The 25,419-nt window shown below is 49.6% G+C and overlaps 3 protein-coding genes across 11 annotated transcripts in view; 2 read left to right on the top strand and 1 right to left on the bottom strand.

Annotated features, from left to right (window-relative positions):
• Nucleotides 1-15,843, top strand: part of ninl (ninein-like) — a 25,111-nt gene extending 9,268 nt beyond the window's left edge. For 2 of the 5 annotated variants that reach the window (XM_085182574.1, XM_085182576.1), the window contains exons 10-31: nucleotides 346-486; nucleotides 591-765; nucleotides 892-1,002; nucleotides 2,070-2,156; nucleotides 3,165-3,303; nucleotides 4,684-4,749; nucleotides 6,949-7,070; nucleotides 7,178-7,258; nucleotides 7,545-7,675; nucleotides 7,759-7,896; nucleotides 9,514-10,815; nucleotides 11,284-11,388; nucleotides 11,640-11,709; nucleotides 11,914-12,081; nucleotides 12,228-12,377; nucleotides 12,468-12,581; nucleotides 12,797-12,943; nucleotides 13,028-13,177; nucleotides 13,251-13,364; nucleotides 14,988-15,182; nucleotides 15,306-15,419; nucleotides 15,495-15,843. In XM_085182574.1, coding sequence (XP_085038700.1) covers nucleotides 346-486; nucleotides 591-765; nucleotides 892-1,002; nucleotides 2,070-2,156; nucleotides 3,165-3,303; nucleotides 4,684-4,749; nucleotides 6,949-7,070; nucleotides 7,178-7,258; nucleotides 7,545-7,675; nucleotides 7,759-7,896; nucleotides 9,514-10,815; nucleotides 11,284-11,388; nucleotides 11,640-11,709; nucleotides 11,914-12,081; nucleotides 12,228-12,377; nucleotides 12,468-12,581; nucleotides 12,797-12,943; nucleotides 13,028-13,177; nucleotides 13,251-13,364; nucleotides 14,988-15,182; nucleotides 15,306-15,419; nucleotides 15,495-15,686 — 4,012 coding nt within the window. In that variant the 3' untranslated portion in view covers nucleotides 15,687-15,843. The remainder of the gene's footprint in view (nucleotides 1-345; nucleotides 487-590; nucleotides 766-891; nucleotides 1,003-2,069; nucleotides 2,157-3,164; nucleotides 3,304-4,683; nucleotides 4,750-6,948; nucleotides 7,071-7,177; nucleotides 7,259-7,544; nucleotides 7,676-7,758; nucleotides 7,897-9,513; nucleotides 10,816-11,283; nucleotides 11,389-11,639; nucleotides 11,710-11,913; nucleotides 12,082-12,227; nucleotides 12,378-12,467; nucleotides 12,582-12,796; nucleotides 12,944-13,027; nucleotides 13,178-13,250; nucleotides 13,365-14,987; nucleotides 15,183-15,305; nucleotides 15,420-15,494) is intronic. The other 3 variants (XM_085182577.1, XM_085182578.1, XM_085182579.1) reach the window with 3 other exon arrangements.
• On the bottom strand, nucleotides 13,713-20,058 carry gins1 (GINS complex subunit 1 (Psf1 homolog)). Of its 3 annotated transcripts, none has more exons than XM_085182587.1 (7): nucleotides 19,950-20,058; nucleotides 18,461-18,525; nucleotides 17,683-17,781; nucleotides 17,512-17,602; nucleotides 17,176-17,292; nucleotides 17,029-17,103; nucleotides 13,713-16,938 (listed from the first exon to the last, which is right to left on the bottom strand). In XM_085182587.1, exons 2-7 carry the CDS (start codon nucleotides 18,493-18,495, stop codon nucleotides 16,870-16,872), a joined length of 486 nt encoding a protein of 161 aa, XP_085038713.1. In that variant the 5' UTR covers nucleotides 18,496-18,525; nucleotides 19,950-20,058; the 3' UTR covers nucleotides 13,713-16,869. The 3 variants fall into 3 exon arrangements, with proteins under 3 accessions (XP_085038713.1, XP_085038712.1, XP_085038711.1); XM_085182586.1 differs by lacking the exon at nucleotides 19,950-20,058 and adding an exon at nucleotides 19,459-19,570; XM_085182585.1 differs by lacking the exon at nucleotides 19,950-20,058 and adding an exon at nucleotides 19,065-19,214.
• Nucleotides 19,289-25,419, top strand: part of abhd12 (abhydrolase domain containing 12, lysophospholipase) — an 11,688-nt gene continuing 5,557 nt past the window's right edge. The window contains exons 1-3 of one of the 3 annotated variants that reach the window (XM_085182581.1): nucleotides 19,289-19,401; nucleotides 20,329-20,503; nucleotides 23,292-23,413. In XM_085182581.1, the coding sequence (XP_085038707.1) occupies nucleotides 20,331-20,503; nucleotides 23,292-23,413 (295 nt within the window). In that variant the 5' untranslated portion in view covers nucleotides 19,289-19,401; nucleotides 20,329-20,330. Of the gene's footprint in view, nucleotides 19,402-19,444; nucleotides 19,582-20,194; nucleotides 20,504-23,291; nucleotides 23,414-25,419 lie in introns of those variants that run through there. The other 2 variants (XM_085182582.1, XM_085182580.1) reach the window with 2 other exon arrangements.

The following is a 25,419-nucleotide window of genomic DNA, read 5'->3' as shown; positions in this document are numbered from 1 at the left end:
TGCCTCATGTCGCCTCATTCCTACATACAGCACAACTCCTCCCTCTCTCTCAGACTGAGATTTCAGGGGCTCATCTGAGGCTCAGATACATTCTGAGCCTCCTCACACAGTCCTGTCCTGGATCATTGATGTCTCCACTGATAATGACCTGTAATAATCACAGATTGATCTGCTATGTTGGGATTTCTGCGAGTGCTCTGAGCTTCAGTCTGAAGCTCTTGGTAGCTGGTTGGCGACGGTGATGTTTGTGCTGCTCTGACCTCCGCAGTGACGGAGCAGAGCTCTGTGACGAGGAGCAGAGCTCTGTGACGAAGCTGAGCCCTGAGCTCTGTCGTCTGTGTTCAGGGAGGTGGCCGAGCAGGCCTGCAGGGAGCGCGACAAGGTGAAGGCCGACCTGGAGCGCGCCGACCGCAGGAACCTGCAGCTGGTCAGAGAGGTGGACGACCGGCACGCCAGCATGGAGACGCTCAACCAGAGCCGGATCAGGTAAGGGTCGGGCTCTGTGCCTGCTGCACTCTACACGATCGCACGATTGCCGCCGTGTGCACGGGTGAGACGCCGGTGCTGACGAGCCGCTCTGTGATTGGCAGGGACCTGGAGCAGGACTTCCGCGATAGGCTGACGGCTCTGCGCAGCGAGACAGAGCAGGAGAGCGAGGCGCTGCTGCAGCACATAGAGCGAGAGCGCGGCGCCCTGCAGGAGGAGCTGCAGCTGCTCAGAGCGCAGGAGGCGGAGCTACAGGAGGAGCTCTGCAGCGCCGTGCAGGTGTGCTGCACCGCTTCTCCTCTGTCACGTTTAGTCACAGTCAGGACGAGCAGTTTGTGATCAGTCGTTTAGATCGGTTACTGAAAATCAGAGGCGTGAAGCGCTGAGCGCGTCCTGTCGTTTCAGGAGAACGGTCGTCTGGAGGAGGAGCTTAACGCTGTGAAGGTGAAGCTGACTGAAGCCGAAGGCTCAGCGACGCGACTGCAGAGAGCCCTGGACCAGATGCTGAATGACAAGGTGAGTAAAGAAAGCCTTTACGCCGCCGCCGAGGTTAAACGCCAGGTGACGGCCAGAGCTCGCTCTGACTCACGGCGTCATCAGTCGGCTCCGTTCTCACGCTGTGCGCCTCTGACGCCTAATCTTACGTCACGCGTCCCACAGTTTGTTCTTCTTCCAGTTTTGTCGTTAAACAAGCGACAGCAAACTGTGACAGAAGAAACTTGTTCAGCAAATTTATCAGATTTAAAGACGGCAGCAGGAGTGATGAGGCGTGAAGGGAAAGGAGGCGGAGCTTACCTGAAGTGGGAGAAACGAGTAAGATGGTGGAGAGTGGGCCAGCTGCTGCTCCACACTCCGTGACACTCGCCAGAGGTGATTGGATCGCTTCTGTGATGTCACAGTGAAGATGAGCTGGTGACCGCCACTTCCTGCACCTCGTCTGGCAATCTCACGTGACCTGAGCACCTTCAAAATAAAAGCTGCAGGTGACTACAGCGCGAAGCTGGTTGGTGGTGTCTACGTGGATCGTGACACGACTGCAGATGAAGCATTTCCTCCTCCTGACTCAGACGGGATCACACGGAAAATGAAAAACGTTCACGAACAGAAAACCTGATGAGTTCACTGATTGTGATTTTAAAGGTTGTGGATCAATCAGTGAACTGCTGGTGAAGTGTTCCTTATAACAGCCGTTAGTGTCAAAGCTAATATAATGAATTACAGCTTTTATGTTTGACTGTGGCGCCCCCTGCAGCACCCCTGCAGTACTCCAGTACTCTGGGTAAGTGACCCAGGTGATCTGGGGAAAGAAAAGAATGCATTTCCATAACTAGCTCACATGTAGCAGCTTTAATTCACACACCTGACAGCGCTGTTAGCGAGGGACGCGCTACAGCGAGACGCCAAACGTCAGACCATAAACTCTGATGTGTGCATGTGTGTTGATGAGACACTGCAGCTGGTGTTGGGTGACTCCAGCTGGTTTCTGATGAATGATTAATGAAGCTTTCCCCTGACCTGGTTTCTCTGTGACTTTACGTTTAAAGCAGCTGATGATCGACCGACTGCTGCTTTTGTTTTGGCAGTTTGGCGGTTTGGACCCGTCCAGCGTTGGTCTGAGTCACGAGGAGAGATTCTCTGAAATCATCAAAGAGTACGAGCAGCAGTGCCGGGTAAGACCGACCGCCTTAAATTGTCACGCTTTTATTTTGAAGGGCACAATGATTTTGCAGAAGCACATTTCGTTTACAGACCTGAGTGTTTGTGCTGAGGCAGGTCTGCAGGTTTGACTGTAAGCTGTGAAGTGTTGCACTGTGTGTCCTCTCAGCCAATCAAACGCAGGCAGGCAGCAAACGTTAATACTGAGGCCGTGTAGAGACCACAGCAGGTGAAGGCTTCCCAGGAAACAGACGACAGGAAGTCCTTTCAAATTAAAATGTAGTTTTAATTACACATACTGCAAATATAAACTAGAAAGTGCATTTTCTGAAGAAACTGCAGTGTGAATGCTTGAATCTGAATGTATGCACAGAAATGAATTAATTGCTGAATTTTAAGCTAAAAAATTTGAATGAGATAAAAAAACAGAATTTAATCTGAAACCAAAAGTGCTGAAGTGCTAAAAGCTGACATCCACACAGAAGTTGGAAAATAGCTGAAAATGTTTTAATTGTAAATGAGAAAAACCTAAGAAATGAGAAAAGAAAATTTAAAGTCAGAAAACATCTGAATGAATATTAAGTTTATATTCTTTGAATCACTGAATGACTAAAATGTGATCCCTCTACTTGGATCCACACAGTTTAAAAAGTTTACATTTCTGAGCTTTGAAAGACACGTTGTTGGAAAGAGAACAGCGATGGCGACGTTTTGAGGGTAAAATGATGGCTGTAGAGCAAACACTGTGGACACAGCAGCAGTTGAAAGAGAAGTGTTTAAGATGAATCTTGGCAGAGTGAGAGACAGAGCTGTTAGGCAGGCAGGTGTGAGCCTGGTTGCATCTCTGCTGCTGAGGATAAATTCATGCGAGTCACCAGCCTCAGGGGGGTAAAAACAGCTGTTTGAACATCGTCCTGTCACATGTGCATTGCAGCCAAACAGCTGTTTCCTCTGTTTGCATGTAGGCAGATACAGGAGTGTGTGTGTGTGTGTGTGTGTGTGTGTGTGTGTGTCGCGTTCAGGAGCTGCAGGACAGAAACGATGAGCTGAGCTCAGAGTTGGAGCTGCTGAAGAATCAAAGGAGAAACAGGAAGTGCAGACGGCGTGCTGGAGCCGCCAACGCGCTGAGCTGGAACCAGCAACACTCGGAGTCAGACTCTGGTAACACAACAACACACAAATACACACAAAAGCTCCTGACACGACAAACCCGGTCAGCCTCTAGGCTTTGTGAAAAACAGCAGACAGACTAAAGTGAACCCGTTCCTGTCAGGAGAGGGCGCCGCTGTGCCTGAATCCAGAAAACCGTCCAATAAAAACGCTCGATTCACATTGGGGGGGCGTCCAAAGGCTGCGTCCTCCTGAGACCACATTTGTAGACCGATTACGTCACAGCGACGCGCCGAAGGCTGTCTGAATTTGTAGACTCCTCCGAATCCAGCCGACAAATGCGTCCTCCTTTTCCCTGAATTTGAAGGATGGGTCGGGTGTGTCCTTTGTGGCCCACCATATCCCAGAATTCATAGCGCTGCCCAGCCAGTTTCAGTTTCTAACAATGGCGGCTGCTGCTAAGTTTTAATATTACTCTTATTATTCTTTCTGGGTCACAAAATAAACTTTTAACATATTTTCAGGAGAGAATGTAGCTGTGTGAACATCAAATATCTGCTCGTTTATCAAGATATCACATATTTGTAAAAGTGCTTCGACGTTTTCAGACACGTCTGTTACCCACCAGCTCGATATCTGACCGGGGCGAGAACAGTGTCCCTGCACATCGTTGTCAGACCCCCCGTGGTCTTCACTACTCAGGTTAAACATGATATATAAGTCACTTAGACAACCTAAACATGTTGTTGTTGGGCTTTTTTCAGTGTTTTATTTGTTCCTGAGTAAATCGGTTTGGCTGAGATTAAAGTTATTAGATTAAATAAAACTTTATTAATCCATCAGGTGGTTTTCACACAGCTGAATAAACGTCAAACAGAAAACTGATTAAACAGAAGTGTGAGACGGTCGAGAGTTTACTCCAGTGTCCTGTTATATTTTAGATAGCAAGGAGCAGACGGCGAGTTTATTAAACTCCACCCACACAGCGCTGACGCTAATTCAAAGGTCTTCAAAGGACCCGGCCCACGTAGACCACGAAGGCCGGGTCCTCAGGAGGACGCAGCTTGATGTCAAAGCTGACTGCTGGTTGCTCAGTTTTATCTCCTCTAATCAGACGCACAAAAACTGTCACGAAAGTTTGTCAGACACAAAAATGAGAGAGAAGCAAACAAACGTCCAGATCAGCGATCGCTCGATTGGTTGGTTCATGTTTTCTTGTGTGACGTGAACACGAGGCTGTAAAACCTGCTGAGACTTTAACTGGATTTACAGGTAAGGTGTGGACACGCCCACACACAGGTTTCAGTCTCGGTGTGAATCAATCATGTCTCTTGGTAAGTGTGTGTGTGTGTGTGTGTGTGTGTGTGTTTGTGTGTGTGTGTGTGTGTTCTGGTTTCTCAGAGCTGATTTGTTTTTTGTGTTTTTGTTCAGACTCGGACGTGAAGCACTGCTCGTCTCCTCGGGTCAGGAGGAAACTGGAGCCGGCTGATAAAGCAGGTGACACACACACACACACACACACACACACACACACACACACACACACACACACACACACACACAGGGCTGTATGTGATTGGCTGAGCCAGCCTCCTGAGACTTCCTGTGATTACTTAGTTACTCCCACTTGTTACATGTTTCATGTGTCTCTGTAAAATGAAACGCGCTGCCTCATAATCACCATTTAACAATAAACGCCTGAGGCTGCAGCCCCACACACACCAACACGTGTGACCTCACTCACGTATGAACACAAATCAGACATGAGACAAAGCGGTCGTCATGGTGATTCTACTGTAGAAATATGGTAGAAACGGAGGCTCATCACCTGTCATCTGCTGAGTGCAGCAGCGGCTCACTTTGGGGTCAGGGGTCAGCATCCACTCAGCTTTAGCGTCACTCGGGGTTCTTGGCCAGCTGATGCAGTTGTTTCAGTCCTGGAGCAGTGTCCGCTTCACCATCACGCTCTCGTTAATAAAACTCAAAGTTGCGTCCACTAGAGGTGGGAATCACCAAACATCCCACGATACGATATTATTGCAATTTTTAAAAATATTTTGCGATATTCAGATTCTGTACATAAAGGTAAACTTTATCAATATTCATTTTCTCTAATATCAAAGTCTCACACTCAGTCTTTCTCTCATTTCAGTTTGATTGTTGACAAACTGAACGGTTTGTATTACAGTCTAGTCCAACTTAACTGAATCAACCATCTGGTACAATTATAGCTATTCTGAACTATGCAGTTTATGAAAACTATGCAGCCCCTTCAGCAACTGAAGAATTTGAAAGTAAATTAAAACAAAATATAATTTTACATGAAATAAAAAAGTTTTAAACTTAATTAAATAAAACATGTCTTAAATTAACCCTTTAAGACCGACCATAGAACCAAGTCCGCCAGAGCTTATATTATATGTTTACATGCTGTGGAGCCATTTTTGGGAGCATTTCAAGTTGCTATACATCAATACAACCATTATAGCCCAGATTTTAATAATATGTCTGCATTAAGTGCATAGTAATTACATAAATTGCAAAAAAGTGCAATAAACTACAAAAAAATTGAAAATCGTTTTTGTTTTTTAACATATATTTCTAGTTAGAGAAATTTAAGAGGCTTATCCCTCAAAACTGTAAATACAAAAAAGTTGCACAAAATAGTTTCCCACCACAGGAAATTTATTTTGAGTGTCTTCATAGTTTTATTCTTGAAATACACCAATTTTTATACACTGCAGGAAAAATGAAAAATAAATATTATAATGCAAATTTGCAAAAAAGCAGCATATGTATCAAAATAAACTATTTCCAGCAGTGCAATATGAGTCCTAAGCATCCCAGAAACCACACAGAAAGTCATAAAGTCAAACATAACTTTTAAAAACACCAGTATAGGCTCATTGAGGCCGGGGCGATAAAAAACTACATTTCCGCGAAAATGACGTCACTTCCGGTTTCGGGCAGGTCATGGCGGACATGCGATAGTTCGCGCTGACGTCTATTCCAACGTAGGAAGTGTTACAAACAGCTGATCGGATCGGCAAAGCGTGTTTCTGGAATATTATGTTTTTGTTGCTGCAAGTGCTTTTATGCAGTTTTTGCAAAGCTATATGTGGAAGGAAACTGTGACCGAGGACAAGCTGATGGCATAAGATGTAAGTACAACTCCTCCGGTTTCATATGCAAAAAAAATTATTGCGCTAGCTCACGTGGTTGCAGAGCTACCGGGATTTAAAAATAGTTACGCAAAACAGAGCGTGCTGCTCTGACCGGCTTTAAAGGGTTAAAATAAGTAAACTGTCATGTTTATTGCTGCCATAAAAAAGTTAAACACATTTGGACAGTGAAGGAATGTCAGGATTCTTGCTCAGAAAAAGGATCAACATGCTCTGAAGTCAGAGCACAAAAACCTTTTTGTAACAAAATATCGATTTCTGCTGTCCCTGTATCCATACATTATTAGCAAACAAAATATCACCATGCTACACAGTATCCATTTTTCCCCACCCCTAACGTCCACGCTGACCGTGTTGCTGTTCTCCTCCAACACCTGGGATCAGCTGATCGTAGCCAGAGTGCAGGAACCTATAAGTGGGATCGAGCAGGCAGGCTAACGATTCCAAGGAGCCGGACTACGGCAACATGTGAACCAAAATTTTGATTGGAGCCCCGCCCCTCTCTCTCTCTCAGCTCTGTGCTCATTGGACGACTCGGGCCCGGCCGTCAGCATCCAGACTGAACTGGCCCTGGAACAGCTGAAGCAGAAACAGGAGGAGGAGCTGCAGCAGCTCAACATCCAGCTGGAGACGCAGGTCACACACACACACGCACACACACACACGCACACACACACACACACACACACACACACGCAGTGTGTAGCCTTCAGACCATGACACTTCCTCCTCCTCCTCCACAGATGAACTACTACGAGCGCAGCTTGGAGAAGATGAGGCAGAGCATGGAGGTGGAGCGGAAGGACATCTCTCAGGCCTTCAAGGTAAGGAAGGTGTCGCACTAAAAGCTGTCGTACCAGAAACAAAGTTCCTGCGACGGGACGCCGTCGGAGACGAGCAGTGTGCAGCCGTCTCTGACGTTTCCGCTTTTGTTCAGATGTCCCAGTTTAAAGGAGTCCTGCTGGTTCCCAGTATCCCTGCTTTCCTCCACATTTGCACTGAACTTTAAATCCACGTCAGGGCGGTGCTGCAGCAGGTGGAGCAGGTGGAGCTGAACCTTGGAGGCAGCTGAACTTAAACTTTCTGGTTTTCTTCTCACCTGTGTGTCAGCTGGAGATCAGCGAGCTGGAGGAGCAGAAGTCTCAGGTGGAGCAGCAGGTGAAGCAGCTGAAGGAGACCGTGGACAAACTGCAGACTCGGATCCAGCACGGAGGAGGGCGGAGCAACGAGCAGGAGCGCAGGTAACGTTACCTGTCTGAGGATCTGTACCTCAGGCTGTGGGACCCGCTCCGTTTCTGACCTTTGACCCCGGTTATGCTCCCAGGATGCAGCGGGAGCGCGCCGAGCTGGAGCAGAACTTCGCCAGAGAGATCGGTAACCTGGTGCAGCGGCTGAGCGCCGAGAAGGACCAGCTGGAGGCGGAGCTGAAGCTGAAGATGGATCAGGAGGTGATGCTGGTCAGGTGGGTGATGACCTCACAAAAACGTCAGCGGAGGTGTGATGATGCCCGATGACATCATCACTGAGTGCCGACATGTAGCCTGACCCTGCATCAAACGTTTAAACCAATCATGAAGTTCGACTCTTTACCTGAGTCGACACTCCGCCCATTCAAACCTCACACTTAGTTTAGCAGCCTTCCTGTGACTATCAAAATAAAAGCTCTGAGACATAAAAGCTTAGGTCAGGGGTCGGCAACCCGCGGCTCCGGAGACGCATGCGGCTCTTTAGTCTTTATTTTGCGGCTCCGCGTGGTTTGGGAAAGTTCTAGATTGGAAGATTATTGTGATTTTGAAATATAAAAATAAAATTATATCTTATTATTGTTTCATCGCTCAAAATAAGCGTCACACTCGCAGAAGCCGGTGTACCCGCCGAAACGCCCGCATTTATCGAGACTTTCAACCCCAGGTAGGCCAGTTATGGATGTTCGGATCCACATGATGTCAGCAGCTCCACCGTGAACTATGTTAAAACAAACACGCTCACACAGACGACAGCTTACAGTCCTGTAAAGATGAAAGTGACGCAGACGCTGTGCGCAGAGGTTCAGGAGCAGAAGTCTTATTGTAAACATATCACGACCCGACGATGTTTGCATGAACACGCTTTTCTCTTTACTGACCACTTTTCACACACGGTTGCTGTACGCACACAGCCGACTGTAGCTTTGCGGCTTACAGCCCGACACACACCAACAACAGCAGAGAGAGCGCAGACTTTAAGGCGGCGAGGTGTGATTGCGGGCGCCGCTCAGGTGCGTCCTCCTCCCCCGCAGCGGCGCTGCAGACCACGCCCCGCCACACACATTAACCAGGTAAAATACATATTTATGCAGAAATTTGCAAATATCTATTTTTTCATTTTTTTTAGCAGCATAGAGCTTTTTTTCCAATTATTATTTGAAAGTCAGGTCAAGGCTCCAACAGCCCAAAGGCGATATAAGGGCGGCTCACAGCAGTTTTTGTTTGCTGGATCATTTTAGTTCAGCTTTCCTTTTGTTATATTTCTTTAAGAGTTCAAATAATTACATAAATAAAATGTAATTTTCTGTGTAGCACTTCATGGATTTAAGTAACACACCTTAGTTTCTCTGTGGATTCTTTTAAAAAGCAGTTAAAAACTTTTCAAACAAGCCTTTTGTTGATCTACGTATTTTATATTCTTTACATTATTTACATTTGATCTTTTACATCGTGTATAATGTCTGTTGATTGTTTATTTTAATATTTGTGACTGCCTGTCTGTGAAAAGCGCTTAATAAATAAACTTACTTACTTTAGTTGTTCACACAAAGCATAAAAGTAAAAACAATATATACAGTGTTATCTTCATTTTAGATGTCAAAAAGTATTTGCGGTTCCCAGAGTTTTCTTTTGCGTGGAAACCGGCTCCAAACGGCTCTTTGGGTGTTAAAGGTTGCTGACCCCTGGCTTAGGTGCTCTGAGTTCCTGTTTTTTCAAAATAAAATGAACCGACACGTTTCTATAGGAAAGTTCCTGCTGTTGTTGTCGTTGTTGTTGTTGTTCGTGCATGTTGAATTGTGGACGCTTGGCTGGTTTTGCGTCTCCTGGAGCAGGGAGGAGTCAGAGCAGCAGCTCGCTCAGATGAAGATGCAGCACGGTGAAGCTCAGCGCCGCCTCCTGCACCAGCTCCACCAGGAACGCCGGCGGCTGCAGGAGCAGAGAGGATTCTGGGAGAGGAGGCTCGTGCAGGCGGAGCAGGAGAAACTGTGCAGTGAGGAGCGAGCCCAGGAAGAGAAGAGGAGCACGGAGGAACGGCAAGAGGAAGAGGTCCGGCTCCTGAAAGAGCAAGTCTCCGGTTTGCAGGATGTCCTGCGGGCGTCCAGCCAATCAGAGGCCAATTTGAAGGAGGACCTGGAGGCGTCTTACAGGCGGAGCGGGGAGCTGGAGGCTCGGCTGGAGGAGGCCTGCGCGCAGCTGGAGGAGAGCATCGCCTTCTTGGAGTCTCAGGAGCTTCTGAACAAACGCCTGGCCTCGGAGAAGAGCTCGGCGGAGGAGGAGCTGCTGCTGGCGAGGAGCAGGGAGGAGGAGCTTCAGGTCCAGGTGTCCCACACGAAGGCTGAGCTGGAGGAGCTGCAGGCTGCGTCCACCTGCCTCCTGCGGGACCGAGAGGAGGCGGCAGGAAGCTGCAGCCGGCTCTCCTGCACCGTCGCCCAGCAACAGGCTCAGCTCCGAGCCCGCGAGCACACGGTCTCCTCCCTCAGGGCGGAGCTGGAGAACCTGCAGGAGGCGCTCAGGAGCAAAGCTGAGTCCGTTTCCAGACTCGCGGCCGAACTGGACTCTCTGAAGACGGACCGCGCCCGGCTGATCCAGGACCTGAAGGAGCAGGCCATGGCCGTGGACCACCTGCAGCTGCAGCTGGACGGCGTCTCCGAGGAGCTGCACCGGAGGAGGAGCGGCGAGGAGACCCTGCAGGAGGCTCTGGAGCAGGAGCAGAGCCGGACCTCGCTGCTGCGGTCCAGCCTGGCGGAGGAGAAGGAGGAGGTGTGGCGTCTGAGCCAGGAGAACGGGACCTACATCCGGCTCACCGACCAGCTCTCCACCCAGATCGTGGAGATGGAGGAGGAGATCTCTTCTCTCAGAGACCACCTCCGAGACCTCAGCTCCCAGCTCAACGACACCGCCGACCTCGTCCTGGAGCTCCGCGAGCAGCTCAACGCCAAGACGGGTCAGGTCGACCCGGCGAGCGGCGAGCAGCTCCTCCAGCTGCAGACCGCTCTGCGGGACTCCGAGAGCCGGCAGAGGACGGCGGAGGAAGACTTGGAGAGGGAGAAGAAGAAGATGACGAAGCAGCTGCTGGAGCTGGAGGAGCTGGTTCTGGCTCTGGAGGAGCTGGTGGAGCCGGCCGGTGCACGCAGGTTTGTGGAGCATGAGCCGGACCGGAGACTAACCTCCGTCTGCCTGACCCACAATGCACTGCTGCAGTCTGACCCTTCACCCCATCGCTAACCGAATGACATCATCTAAGTGCATGAAAATACTTATCACTGACTCCGCCCTCCTCCTGTCCTTTTGTCTTTCCTTAAATTCTTTCTTCATAATTCAAGTCTGTTTGATCTGATTGACGATGATGATGATGATGATGACGCGTGGAGCCTCTGTGCTCTCGGTTTGTGAAACCAGACGAAGCCCCGCCCACCTGTGCAGGTGCTTCCTCTGGTTTCTGAGCCGCCTCCTCCGACCGCAGCGCGTTTGCTGATCAGTTTGTGCATCGCTTGTATGAATGTAGCGCGTGTTCACAGCGCTGGCTGAGCTGCTGTCCAATCACGACGCTGCGTTTATCTGAGGTGCAGAGCGCGGTTCTGATTCTGTGTTTTGGGCCGCAGGACTCAGCTGGAGGAGGTCCGATCAGAGAACACAGCGCTCCAGGAGAGACTCGGCGCCCTGCAGCAGGAAGTCCGCAAGATGGAGGACGAGGTTGCCAAGAAGAGGTGAGCGCCGCTGCTGCAGCTGCAGCTCACGCCTGAGGCTGCGCAGGTGTGCAGGCAGGTGGTTGTTTCTGAGCAGGTGAGAACAGGCAGAACCTGCTGTCATCTGATTGGCTAAAGGTGACGATGGGCCGTGATGAGTCAGCAGCTCGACTCCTCTGGTCTCAGCGCAGGATCGACATCCTTCTCATGTTGTCACCCTTTAATGTTAAATGTAATGCTGCAGAGCCACATGACGGCGTCTTCTCCTGCAGGAGGAAACTGGAGGAGGTGGAGCGAGAACACGAGAGAAGCAGAGAAGAAGAAGAGCGGCTGCACAGAGAGGTGAGCGCTGACCAGACTCCACTGAAATATCTGCTGATTTAAGCACCACACTCTGATTCCTCCTGATGTTACAAACACGTTTGTCTGTGTCGCTCATGGTTTAATACTTTAAATGTAATCCGATTACACTGATTCTCCAAACCAGGATATGTCTGGTTCAGGTTTTAGAAATCCAGATGATGATGATGATGATGATTTGTGCAGAACTCCAGATATCGTGAGGAGGTTCTGGACCTGAGCAGCAGGAACCTGCAGCTGAGCACCGACAACGCTGAGCTCAGCACCCGTCTCCGTGGAGACCAGGAATCAGTCCGTATGCTGCACGAGCGCCTAGCGATGGTTTCTAAGGAGCAGGAGGAGGAGCATGTGGCGGTAAGCTGAGCGTCGATGATGCTCACACTCGTCGCTTTTGTTTTTTCTTCACTCGTTTCACTTTAGATTTTACCGGTGGCGAGGTGTCGTCACTCGGCTACGGCAGCGCGGAGACCCCAGGGTGTGAACGGTTTCTGCTGTTTCAGGTGCGGCGGCTGCAGGACGCAGCGCTGCAGCACGAGCGGGAGAAGCTGCAGCTGCAGGCGTCCTGGACACAGGAGAAGCTGCAGCTGCAGGCGTCCTGGACACAGGAGAAGCAGCTGCTGGAGGCGGAGCTTAGCACCTCCAAGGAGAAGGTAGGAGGTTCTGAATTAAAACTGTGCAGGATCCCAGCTCAGAGCTCAGAGGTCAACAAGGACACTCACCTCGCTGTGTTTTATTCTCAGCTGGAGCGCCAGCCGGTGCTGGAGGCGGAGCTCAGCGCCGTGACTCTGAAGCTGCGATGGGTGGAGGAGGACAAGACCAAACTGCTGAGAGACGCCGATGAGCGAGATACAAAGGTCGATATCGCACACGTTAAATGTGAAAAACAAGGAAACGAACACCTGCAGCTTTAACGCAGGACAGGTTTAACCCTCGGGGTCAAAGGTCAGGCCGCGTCACGCTCTTTCAGCCATGCGTGAAGGCGTTTGGACGAGGTCGTCGAGCGGACGTTAGTGTTAGCCAGCTTTAAGCCTCAGTCTGTGTCACATGATCAGAGCCTTTTTTTCTTCAGGTGGAGAAGCTGCAGCAGAGCGTGCTGTCTCTGGAGGCGGAGGCGGAGCTCCTTCGCTCTCAGCTTGCCGCCATCAGTCAGGAGAAACTCAGCCACGCCCAGGATGCGACGGAGCTACAGAGGAAGTTGCAGGAGGCTCAGAGCAGGGTGAGACCGCCACCTCTGACATCGCCACGGTGACTATGACTGGACTGCGGCCCCAGCGTTCTGATTGGCTGCTTCCTGTTTCAGGTGGAGGAGTTGGAGGCCGGTGTCAGGAAGCTGATGAGGGAGAAGGAGGAGCTCCGACAGGCGCTGCAGGAGCAGGAGGAGCAGGCCTCTGTCACTCTGCAGGACGAGACCTGCAAACTGAGAGTCCAGAACCAGGAGCTCCAACACCAGGTACTGTCCAGGTGCAGCTGGGGGGCGGGGTCTGCTCAAGATTCTTAAAGCTGATTGGTCGATGTTTGCTCAGCTCTCGGAGCTGCAGGTGGAAAATGTGAAGGTCCACAAACTGAGCGAGGAGCAGAAGGAGCTGAAGAGCAGACTGAGTGAGGCGGAGGAGGCCCGGATCCAGGCCCAGGACCAGGTCTGTGTCCCGGATCAGGACTGCAGGGCGTCCAATCAGATAAAAGAGTTTTATCAACAGGAACCAGGGCTGCAGCGAGTCTTTGACTGATTCGAAACCAATTTGTTTCCGTACAAATTCTTTTAATGCTTCGTCATCATGGAAACGTTTGCGACTAAAACCAGGCCTGCAGTAAAATTCAATTTTATTTATATATACATATATATATATATATATATATATATATATATATATATATATATATATATATATATATATATATATATATATATATATATATATATATATTTACACAGCGCCAAATCACAACAAAAGTCTCCTTAAGGCGCTTCATACATACAGAGAAAAACCCAACAATCATATGACCCCCTATGAGCAGCACTTTGGCGACAGTGGGAAGGAAAAACTCCCTTTTAACAGGAAGAAACCTCCAGCAGAACCAGGCTCAGGGAGGGGCGGGGCCATCTGCTGTGATTGGTTGGGGTGAGAGAAGGAAGACAGGATAAAGACATGCTGTGGAAGAGAGACAGAGATTAATAACAGATATGATTCAATGCAGAGAGGTCTGTTAACACATAGTGAGTGAGAAAGGTGACTGGAAAGGAAAAACTCAATGCATCATGGGAATCCCCCGGCAGCCTACATCTATTGCAGCATAACTGAGGGAGGATTCAGGGTCACCTGGTCCAGCCCTAACTATATGCTTTAGCAAAAAGGAAAGTTTGAAGCCTAATCTTGAAAGTAGAGATAGTGTCTGTCTCCTGAATCCAAACTGGAAGCTGGTTCCACAGAAGAGGGGCCTGAAAACTGAAGGCTCTGCCTCCCATTCTACTTTTAAATACTCTAGGAACAACAAGTAGGCCTGCAGAGCGAGAGCGAAGTGCTCTAATAGGGTGATATGGTACTACAAGGTCATTAAGATAAGATGGGGCCTGATTATTTAAGACCTTGTATGTGAGGAGCAGGATTTTGAATTCTGGATTTAACAGGAAGCCAATGAAGGGAAGTCTTAGGCATGAAAAAAAGAATGTATTTAAAAGGTTTTAATTAAACCTCTTAGCAGATAAGCTACTCAGAAACACCACTGTGTGTTTGAGCAGGAACAGGAAGTGATACTCTACCACAGAGCGAGCGAACACCAAGTGACGCGCTCATTCAGCCCAGTGTTAAACACAAAGAGGCGGAGCCATTACCGACTCACTGAGCTCAGGTAGAATGAAAGAAACAGCTGCTCGAGTCCTTCATCAAACTGACATGAAGTAAAGCTCCGCCCACCGCTGCACACACAAATCTGCAGATGATCAGTTTAAAACGCTCACGGGGGCGTGGGGCGTACCACGCCATATTTATTTTCAAGGATTTCTGAACAGTTTTCAGGTTGAGAGTGAAATGTTTGTTACATTTCATTAAAAATATAAAAATAAACTGATGGTGGTCGGTCGACGCCATCATAACTTCAGAACGCAGACACGCTCGCTGTTGTTCATCGCAGACACGGTGTACGTCCTTAAAGGCGCACACACACGCCGTGTGAGTATTTGGACGCTGCGAGGATAAAAACGATTGGTCACTAAAGCTCTGATGTCTGATCGGCGGCCGTGTTTAAAACTGTCGTCTGTGCAGGCGGTGCGAGCAGACGCCGCCCTCAGCGTGGCGCAGGCGCAGCACCTGCGGCAGCAGCAGGAGGACAACAGCTGCAGGGAGCGGGCGGAGGTGCTGCAGGCCCGGCTGGTGGAGGAGCAGAGGAGGAGTCTGCAGCTGGAGGAGGAGCTGAGGCAGCAGGAGCAGAAGAGCAGCTCTCAGATCAGCACGAAGCAGGTGGGTCAGAGGTCAGAGGTCACCCTTTTATGAGAATGATGACGACGACGCCCGCAGCAGCGACGGGCCGTCCCTCTCACTGCATTACAGCTGTCACTTCCTGTGTGTGTGTGTGGCGTTCAGGATCAGTACGAGAAGGCGATGGCGGCGCTGCAGCAGAGGGCGGAGGACGTGGAAACCAAACTGAAGGCGGTCCGTCTGCTCCTGCAGGAAAAGGTGGAGCAGCTTAAAGAGCAGGTGAGCGTTGGCGCCGCTTCTCCGCCATCCACAAACGTCCGGTCGAGCTTTGACCCGTTGCCGTTTTCCCCACAGCTGGCGAGGAACGCCAAGTCGAGCGCACTGCTGAAGGACCTGTACGTGGAGAACTCGCAGCTGATGAAGGCGCTGCAGGTCACCGAGCAGCGGCAGAAACGCGCCGAGAAGAAGAACTTCCTGCTGGAGGAGAAGGTCGGCGCGCTCAACAAGCTGCTGAGGGACATCGTCCCTGCATCGCTCGCCACATAACCATGCCAACGCAGAGCAGAGGACCCCAACAGGAGGGGGCGGGGCCTCACCTGTGCCCTGTGTGGAGCACACACGTGTTCGGTGTGTCAGTATTATCTTTGTTTATAATGAAACTTTTTATTTTTGCGTCATTGAAATAAAGTTTTAATGTCTGTGACTCCGCCTCCTCCAGCTGATTCACTTCCTGTCACACAGCAAATCGCTGGTTTATCTCAAACGATCAACACTGACAGTCTGCGGTGTCAAACATGCAGCTTGGGGGCCAGAACCGGCCGCCTCAGCACCTTGTGGCGACTTTTGTAGTGATTTGGCGCTTGATGCTGTAGAAATAAAACTGAATGGTCCGGTGTGAGCTGTGAGGAGCGCCGGCCGATGTTTGGAGTGGGAGAAAGCCACGAGGACGCGACGGTCACGGCTTTAAAGCTTCAGAGCTCTGCTGTCTTTTATCTTTATGTCATCTTACCTTTATCTTTTTAATCAGACGTCCCGGCAACGCCGAGCGTCTGCAGCCAATCACCGCAGCGATAAACTCGATCAGCTGAACCTGAACATCAATTATTTGATTTCAAAGAATTACAGGTTTACAGGTAACGCTTCACACCTGTGCTGAGGTACGCTCACTGGCCAACGTCATGATGTCATATCCACATGGACCAGAGTCTGAGGAAAACTTTCACCTTGTTGAATCTGAGACACTCTGGAGGAAACAGGGCTCCGCCCACTCTGAAGTGTCCATGATGGTATACGCCTGCTAATCCGGTCTTTAGGTGATGCGTATGAACTCTGGGTCCAAACTGCTGTTTATTAAGGCTGTTGTGTTTTTGTTTATTCTGTTTAATCAGTGATCGCTGTCGGCCTCTGTTTAAACCTTCTGATGTAGCTGCAGCCCAGCAGCAGTATGTTAACGACTAACCTCGTGTTGTGGATGAATCAGTTGTTCTCCTGACTGAAGTTTGGTCCGTTTACAGCATCCTGCCATGTGACTGCATTTGTTCCTGACCACCGAGAACACTCACGTTAACTTTTATTGAGTGGAAAGAAGTCAGCGTTCATCCTCCAGCTTCACTGAGCTTTTAAATAAAGTAGGCGGAGCTTGAAAAAAACAATTTATTATCACATCAGAAGAAGAGCCCAGAATAAAGGTGAGTGCAGGTGTTTTCCAGCTGCTGAAACATCTGCATCGTCAGGACACCACATGCTCCAGGACGCCCTGACGAATCAGCTGCTCACATTTCCACCGCGGCAGGAAGTGCTGAGGACAGAGGAGACGTTACCATGACAACTTGAAACATTTCACGTGTTTTTAAACAGTAGAAGAAGAAGAGTGGCATCCCGTCCTCACCTGGCTGTTCTTCTTCAGCAGGATCACCGTGCCATCGTCAATCTCGAACTCGCCGTGGTCCTTCAGACACCTCACCTGAAAAACAAAGATGTCGGCGTCAGTGCTACGAGGTCATGCTGCAGCTAAAGGTCAAAGGTCAAGTCTCACCTCGATGTAGAGGCTCTTTGGAGGCTTCATGTCCTGCGTGATGTCCAGACCCTCATCGCCCCCCAGAGAGCGCATGAAGGAGGCCAGAGACTTCTTATACTGGCTGAACCACTGCAGCTGAAACACACACACCTGTCAGCTGATTTGTCACACACACACACACACACACACACACTGAAGAGCTACAGTACGCGCTGCTGCCTCTTTCACAATAAAAGCCTCCCCTGAAGTGAATTACTCCGGCTTTTAAAGTGAAATTTTACAACAGCCAATAAAAAGAGCAACAGAGCATCAGCATTACCTGAGAGAAAACACAGGAAGTGATGTCACACTCACCTCCTCTGCACACATGTGGAAGCGAACATTGGCGGGCAGCACGCTGCCGTACTCCCAGCGCAGCGCTCTGATCCTCAGCAGCCGGTCGTACCTGCGACAAAGATCAGCAAAGGTCATTGAGGAGAACGGTGAGGCAGAGAGAGGTGGTCACATGACTGCAGGTGTGGTTACAGGTAGGCGGTGACGCAGCGCTGGTTCCTCAGCAGGCAGCAGTGGCGCAGTTTGATGGAGGGAATCAGCTCGGCGTGACCTTCGCTCTTCGCCTCATTCCTGAAACACACGAACATCAGCCGATCAGTGATGCCGTCAGTCGCACCTGTCTGTGCGACACTCAGGTGCCAGAGGATGCTGGACGGGGTCGCGCTGAGCAGTTTGGGGTGGGCGGGGCCTTCACGACACTCTGAACCAGCACTCAGGTGGTGTTCCTCCTTTTTAGAAGGTGGTCTGGAGGATGTGCTCCAGCTTCAGGAGAATCACACTCCTCAGCCTCCCTGAGCCTGGTTCTGCTGGAGCTTTCTTCCTGTTAAAAGGGAGTTTTTTCTCTCCACTGTTGCCAAAGTGGCCGATCGAAGGCTGACTGTTGGGGTTTCTCGGTGTTACTGTAGGGTCTTTACCTTTACCTGAGGCAACTGTTGTTGGAAATTTGTTGCTGTATAAATACAATTTTATTTAATTCATGAGATAAAATTTTCATTGCATTTAGTATTATTTATTACTTTTATTGTAACATTACCTGTAGGTGGTTTTGGACCCAGTATCATTATTTTAAACTGAAACTGAGTTTATTTGATATGGATTTCATGGGTTTTAAAACCTGCTATGAGAGGGAGGAGCGGGGTCACGGGAAGTGTAATCTGGCCATGGTCAGGTTGACAGAAACCTGGATCCAAACCCTCAGACCCTGGGAACCCTGAGGAAACCTGGACAGATCAGCCTGCTGTGGACTCACACGTCACTCTGGTTCTGCTCGTAAAGCGCCTCCATCTCCTGCAGCACCTGTCGCAGTCCATCCTCCTGAAACGCAGACACCAAACCAGTTGTGAGGCTCAGTGACCTGATGGAGCAGCTCCTGGTGGAGGCACAGACCTCCACAAAGCACCATTGACTTGTTATTACTCTACACACGAGTTTGACAGCACTTTGATAATTCAGCATATGCAGGAAATGATTCACCACGAAGAGCCCAACATAACTAGATATTAACTGTGTGCTGCTGGCTGCACATCGGTGTCGTTAAAACAGCCGACGTGTAATGCAGTGCCCGTTATGTGTAAACATGTTTAGATGAGATCTCTAAGACGCGCGTAATTCTGTCCAACAGAGTCCGTTTTCTTAAATTCCCCTCATTGATCTGTTGGTCAGTATTTGAATCATCCGACCTGAGCCGAAGTTTAGTCCTGTGTCTGCACTGACTGACGATGTGTTTGCGATGCCTCACAGACCGATTATTCTGCTCTGGGCAGCAGGTAAATGTTAAAATATCAGGTTTGTGAATGGAGTCCGCTGCCTCTGAAAACCGGGTGAAGCCCTGGGTCTTCGCCGGGATCACTCACGTTAAACGCGGGCAGCTGTCCGTCGCTCATGCGGTGCAGCTCTCTGATCAGCTCGATGGCTTTTTCGCAGAACATCGTGGCACCTCAAAAACGAGCACACCGAGCAGAATCCCGGCGAATCTCTCCGTTGGGCCGCGACGCGCTCCTACTAAACCGGGCGGCTCACGTTCGCGGTAAAAACAATGTTTTGATCACGTGACCGTTCCAGGCTCAGCTCCGGAAGCCGCGTTGGGTCAAACCTCAGACTCCGCGACACGAAGCGGGCAGCTGCGATTCCTAAAAGCTCGGGAAGAGTCGGAGATGCGGTGAAGCGGCTTCATTTGAGCCCAACTCAGAGGTGAGAGAGAGCCGTGCTAGTGCTGGTGTCGCCGTGGGCGGGAAAGCCGTCATTTACCGTCAGATCTCAGTCCTATCCCGTAGCGTGACTTCCGGTAAGCGCAGCGGCTAAAAATAAAGCCGTCAGCCCGACAGGAGCCTCTGACAACGGGGAACGGGACGAGCCGGACTCACTGGCTGTGTGAGTTCATAAAGCCGCCTTTAACGCACTTTCCGCCGCTCCTTCTTGGGTTAGCGTCACTGTTAATACTGCGTTCAAGTTCCACCGGAAAAACGAGCTCTCTGCAGCAAAATCCCTCAAAAATAAGTCAAAACTTCTGGGGTGATCGTGGGTTTCATCCACGCTTCCAATCAAATACACATCACTCCAGCTGCTTATCAGGAAATTACTTAATTAATTACTATTTGATACTCAGTGTCCTGATGTCGATTCATAAATGTTTTAGTTTGTGATTTTTGGGTTTGTGGTGTGTATTGGAAAGAAATACAATGAATAAATCACGATAGAAGCTGCTTAAATATTGCAACACAGAGATCACAGCTTCTCACGCTTCACTTTGGTCACGTCGTTCTGGGCGTTTCTTGACTTTCCGAGCTGCCCTGAAGGCCCGGTGTGCTTCCTTTTTTCTTCATTCTTTCTTTAATCCTCATAAACCGGTTTTGTTTTGATTGTCGTTGCTCCGACGCTCCCCGGAGGCCGTGGACGCGTCACTGTGCGCCCACGTGGTTGTGTTACCTGCGCTGCGGTTGGCTGCGGCAGATCTGCTTCAGATCAGCTGCTCTCTGCGGATCTCGGCGCAGGCACAGTGGGGACTCGGCTCCGTGCTCACCGGCTTTCAGCGCTCCGTCACCCGCACAGCAGCGGCCTCTTCACCGCCGACGACGGGGGTATCCTCCGGTTAACATCCGCTTTCAATCACGTTTCCAGGCATGCGTAAGCGGACCAACTCGCAGACAGCGGAGCATGACAGCGGGACCACCGGCACTCTGCTGGACAGCGACCCGGACCTGAAGCAGCACACCGGCAGAGAAGCGGCGGGGCCCGCAGCAGGCGGCCGGCAGGGCCCGGGAGCGGACGGGAGCATGGCCAAACCGTTCCGGAGGTGAGAGGCGGGACAGGTGCTCGTGATGCTGAAGTATCGCGTTATTTAGATGAAAATCAGTGTGATGAGAAGTGAATTCAGTTTCATAGAAAAAATATTTGTTTTTGCTGCTTTTCTACTCAAGTTTATTCATTTAAGAATAATCAGTGCTGAAGAGAGTGAGACAGTCAACAGCGATAAAGGTACAAATACATAATGATAAGCAGCTCACATGTAAAACAGAAATAAGAAGAAACACCAGTAAAATGGAAAGTTAAAAATTACACCTGGAATAAGAACATTTAATAGAAAATGCTTAAAAACCGAGTTGAATAAACAGCTTATTAAAAAACGTCAGAGGAGACCAAAAGTGTCCCGTCTGCGTGATCAGAGCGGGGTTGTCAGCTATTTCCTCAGCGTGCTGGGATTCTGATTGTGGGGCGGCATTTCTGGTCCGACTGGTTTCACCGACGCCGGCGAGCTGGTCAGACTGGAAGCTGCAGGTCGGACTGAATAAAGCAGCACCTGAAGCTGCTCTTTGTTTACTGCAGCAGAAAACTTTACGTCGAGATGCCAAAGATATTTACCTGCCACAGCTGACACGCTCACGCTGTCGCAACATCATCATCGTCACGTTTAGTTTAACGGAGTCGTCTCTGGTTACAGCCACAGGAAGTCAGCAGCTACAGCCACAGGAAGTCAGCAGCTACAGCCACAGGAAGTCAGCAGCTACAGCAGCTTCACTGAGAGACAAACAAACATGAAGCTGCTGTGATTGTGACGTTCTCTCTGTCAGGATGACGCTGACACTTCGTCATCAGGTCGGCCTTCATCCTGACTTTATTGTTGAGTGTTCGGTCACAGCTCGCGGCTCAGAGCTTCGTAGGACCGCCTCCAGCAGCACATCACAGCTGGGGCTGAAGAAGGCTCTCAGGCTCCGCCTTCACAGCTGTCCTTTAATGAAGGAATTTAAAGAAAATACTCCAAAAAAACAAAGTGAATGTCAGACCCCGTTTAACCCCAGCTCAGCCTGTCAGGTCCACTCTTCTTCTTTGGTTTAATCCTGATTAGATCTCTGCAGCTCGCCAGCAGGAGGTCACCTGAAGCACAGGTCAGGCCCGGTGCATCCTGGGACGTTGCCGCTGTCGTTTTGGCTGTTTGGTCACATTGAAACCTCAGATCTTCGTCACACATCTGTCAGCGTTTTATTGACACGTTTAAATATTTGGACGATAAATGTTAAGATATTTTTGTCATCATTTGTTCTATAAAATGATTTCCAGCTGTTTTCAGGTCAATCGTTTCAAAACAAACATTAAAAACACGTTGAACTGTTTCTGATTGGTTTGCTTACGCAGACACACTTTATCTCCACGGTGACGTCACACACCTGTACAGCGTATTTTCATACACGCGGCGGCGGCTCGTTAAAGCGATGGAGCGCCGGCGGCCTCGTGGTCAGTGCTTGGTCACTGCCGCCGCGTCTGACCGACCTTACGCACAGGCGAGCGCTAAAATGGCACCTGTCACGTGATGACGTGAAACAAGAAGAGGAAGTGACACGGGATCCACCGTCTGAGCTCAGACGCTGACAGGAAGTGACCCTGCTGCTGCAGACGTGTGTTAAAGCTGTGGGTCACGGGTTTGAGTCCATGTGTCATCACTTCCTGCAGAATCAGCTTGTGAAAGAAGAAGTTCTCCTCCTGACGCCGAGTCAGCGTCTCGACCTCAAACACAGGTGACCTTTGACCTCTGACACACTTTTAAGGGAGTCACTGTGAAACACGTGCAGGCGTTACAGCAGGAGTCCAGCTCGCCACGAACACGAGGATGCAGCTGTGGAGACACTTGACAGGAAGTGAGGAGGTGGTCCAGGTTAAAGAGGCGGGGCTTCAGAAGCTGTTTGTAGATGAAAACATTGATTTCCTGCTTTGTTCATCATTACAGCCAATGAGACAAGAAGCTGTGCGTGCACGTGTGTGTGTGCACGTGTGTGTGTGCACGTGTGTGTGCACGTGTGTGCATGCACGTGTGTGTGCACGTGTGTGCGTGCACGTGTGTGTGCGTGTAAACATGCTGCTCTCAGGACAGCTGAAGGTCTGCAGACTCTCACTCATCAATGAATAATTCAGGTCTGCAGCTGCAGCGTCCTGTTACAGCAGCAATACCAATACAGCTGATCAGCTTACACACACACACACACAGACACACACACACACACACACACACACACACACACACACAGGGCTCAGATGTCACCTTCACATGTTGTCCTGGGAGAAAGCAGCTGCTTCCAAACTTGAATAAACTTTATTTAAACGGTGGACGTGAGCACGCGTTGCTCACACATGTTGTGTGCGTTATTTTCAGAGTTGTGTTTCTTGCAGTTTCCAGGGTTTCTTCATGTCTCGTGCCTTTGGCTCGATCGTTGTCAGATGCAGGTCGACGGGTCGACGCCGACATAAACTCCACAGAAACTTTCTGTTAATCACTGTGTTGATAAAATCACCGGTCACATAATAACACAGAGATTATTGTGTATTTAATGTCAGCGGACGCTTCAGTTACCATAACAGGACATTTTCATCATTGTTGGAGTCACAATAAAAACAAATGTACAGGAAGTTCAAACAGTCAGGTTTGTGTTCCCGTCACAAACTGAATGTCAACACTTCACGTGTCAGACGAGCTGCACGCCTGTCACACGTGTCACGCTGGACGTGTCACGTGTGGGTCATTCAGGATGTTTTTGTGTGTCCCAGTGAGTGGGCGGGGTTTAAATAAAGTTATTTTGAATGTCTGTGCTCAGGTTGGGTCTGGTGGGGAAGCTGAAGAGGGTGGTGTTGTGGCTGCTGCTCGTCTACGTCTCCATTCCCTTCATCATCAAGCTGTGTCCGTCCATCCAGGCCAAACTCGTCTTCCTCAACTTCGGTGAGTCAGCGTGTCCCGAATCGGCCAATCGGAGCGTCTGTGTGAGCAGTCCTGCTCTGGTCGAGGTCTCTTCCTGTTAAAGGGAGTTCTTCCTCCCCGCTGTCACCAGAGCTCCTGGGCTTCTCTTACCTGAGTGAATGACTAGTCTCGGTTAAAGAGCGTTCGTCGTCCAATCAGACGGCATCAAACAGTCCGTCTGACTCAGTGAAGGAAACAAAGTGTTGGTCCGCTGATTGTCACAGACATCAGTCTGTCCACGTCACCTGCACAGGTGCACTGCAGAAGACGAAGTGCCACGCCCACATTTCTCCTTAAAAGGAAGGATGTGAAGGTGCCGCTCGACTGTCAACAGGGTTTCCTCGCGGTGATGGGGGGGGCTAAAACTAGCAGCGAGGCTCAGGTGGAACCCACACAGCAGAGGGAGGGGCCACCCACCCGTCTGTGGGGCCGTGTGACTTTAATAAATCACCACAGAAGGTTTATTTATTCCCAGGATCCTGATGGTGTCTGTGTGTGTGTCTGTGTGCGTGTGTCTGTGTGTGTGTGTGAGTAGGGATGGGTATCGTTTAGGTTTTATCCGATACCAGTACCAAACCGGTACTTTTGAAACGGTGCCGGTGCTTAAACGGAGCTCAAACTGGTGCTTAAAGAATGAAGAACACAAACTTTGTCCAAAAACCTCTCATGTTCAGCTGTTTTTTTGTAAAAAGATAACAATGTTAGCCTTTTCTGCAGCTATGGGGCATATATGGTATCACTCTTGGCTGGAAGCAGCTTAAACAATGGAAAAAACACAAACTTTGTCCAAAAACCTCTCATGTTTAACTGTTTTCCACTTTTTCTTTGGTCATTTTAGCCTTTTTGTCCAGGGTGAAGGGAGTATCTGCCATCAAACAAGAAGACAGCTGCATGTAGCTATGATGGTGTTTGCTAGTTCACCTTACATGCATTAATGTAATAACGTGGTTAGCCTACTCAACGTAAATTACACACGAACAACATTAAGCTACTCACGCAGAGAAGAACGGCTGCTGCTGCATCATCATCCTCATCATTTCTGCTACACTGGCAGGGCTAGGGGCCAGGACTCTCCTCTTCGGGTTTTTGGGGGATGTTGCTAACTCCGGGTCGATAACAGGCACCACACCCGCAGTAGATGTGCTCGGTGTGAGGTCTCGCAGCAAGCTATCAAATACGGCGCATTTCTCGGCTTTAAAAAAAAACGCTATGCATCGCCAGGTGTTTCATCAGATTTGAGGTGTTACCTCCTTTGACAGTATCACAGTATCAGCTTAAAGCACTTGTTGCAGCTGCTGAGTTTGCATCTTTTGCTGTGAAGTACAGCCAGACTTTGACCGCTTCGTCTTGGGCATTTTTAATCTGTAGCTCTGCTCTAAAAGAACGTACGTACCTGGACCCGCCTACTATCCTCGGAAACGTAAAACGATTGGCTAGAATCTAAAGTGTATCACAGCTCAGGAAAATAAAGCACCGAAATGTGCGCTGCTTTTCAGTCTGGTTACTACCGTTTATGTCAGAACCGGTGCCATCATGGCACCAGATACCGGTACCCATCCCTAATGGTGAGTGTGTGTCTGTGTGTGTGTGTGTGTGTGTCTGTGTGTGTGTCTGTGTGTGTGTGTGTGTCTGTGTGTGTGTGTGTGTGTGTGTGTGTGTGTGAGTGTGTGAGTGTGTCTGTGTGTGTGTGTGTCTGTATGTGTGTGTGTGTGTGTGTGTGAGTGTGTGTGTGACTGTGTGTGTGACTGTGTGTGTGTCTGTGTGTGTGTGTCTGACTGTGTGTGTGTGTGTGTCTGTGTGTGTGTGACTGTGTGTCTGTGTGAGTGTGTCTGTGTGTGTGTGTGTCTGTGTGTGAGTGTGTCTGTGTGTGTGTGTGTGTGTGTGTGTGTGAGTGTGTCTGTGTGTGTGAGTGTGTCTGTGTGTGTGTGTGTGTCTGTGTGTGTGTGTGTCTGTATGTGTGTGTGTCTGTGTGTGTGTCTGTGTGTGTG

This window comes from Neolamprologus multifasciatus, chromosome 13 (assembly GCF_963576455.1).
Source record: "Neolamprologus multifasciatus chromosome 13, fNeoMul1.2, whole genome shotgun sequence".
Classification (NCBI taxonomy): Eukaryota; Metazoa; Chordata; class Actinopteri; order Cichliformes; family Cichlidae; genus Neolamprologus; species Neolamprologus multifasciatus.
The sequence above is the reverse complement of the archived record's forward strand: the minus strand, read 5'-3'. Positions and strand labels throughout refer to the sequence as shown.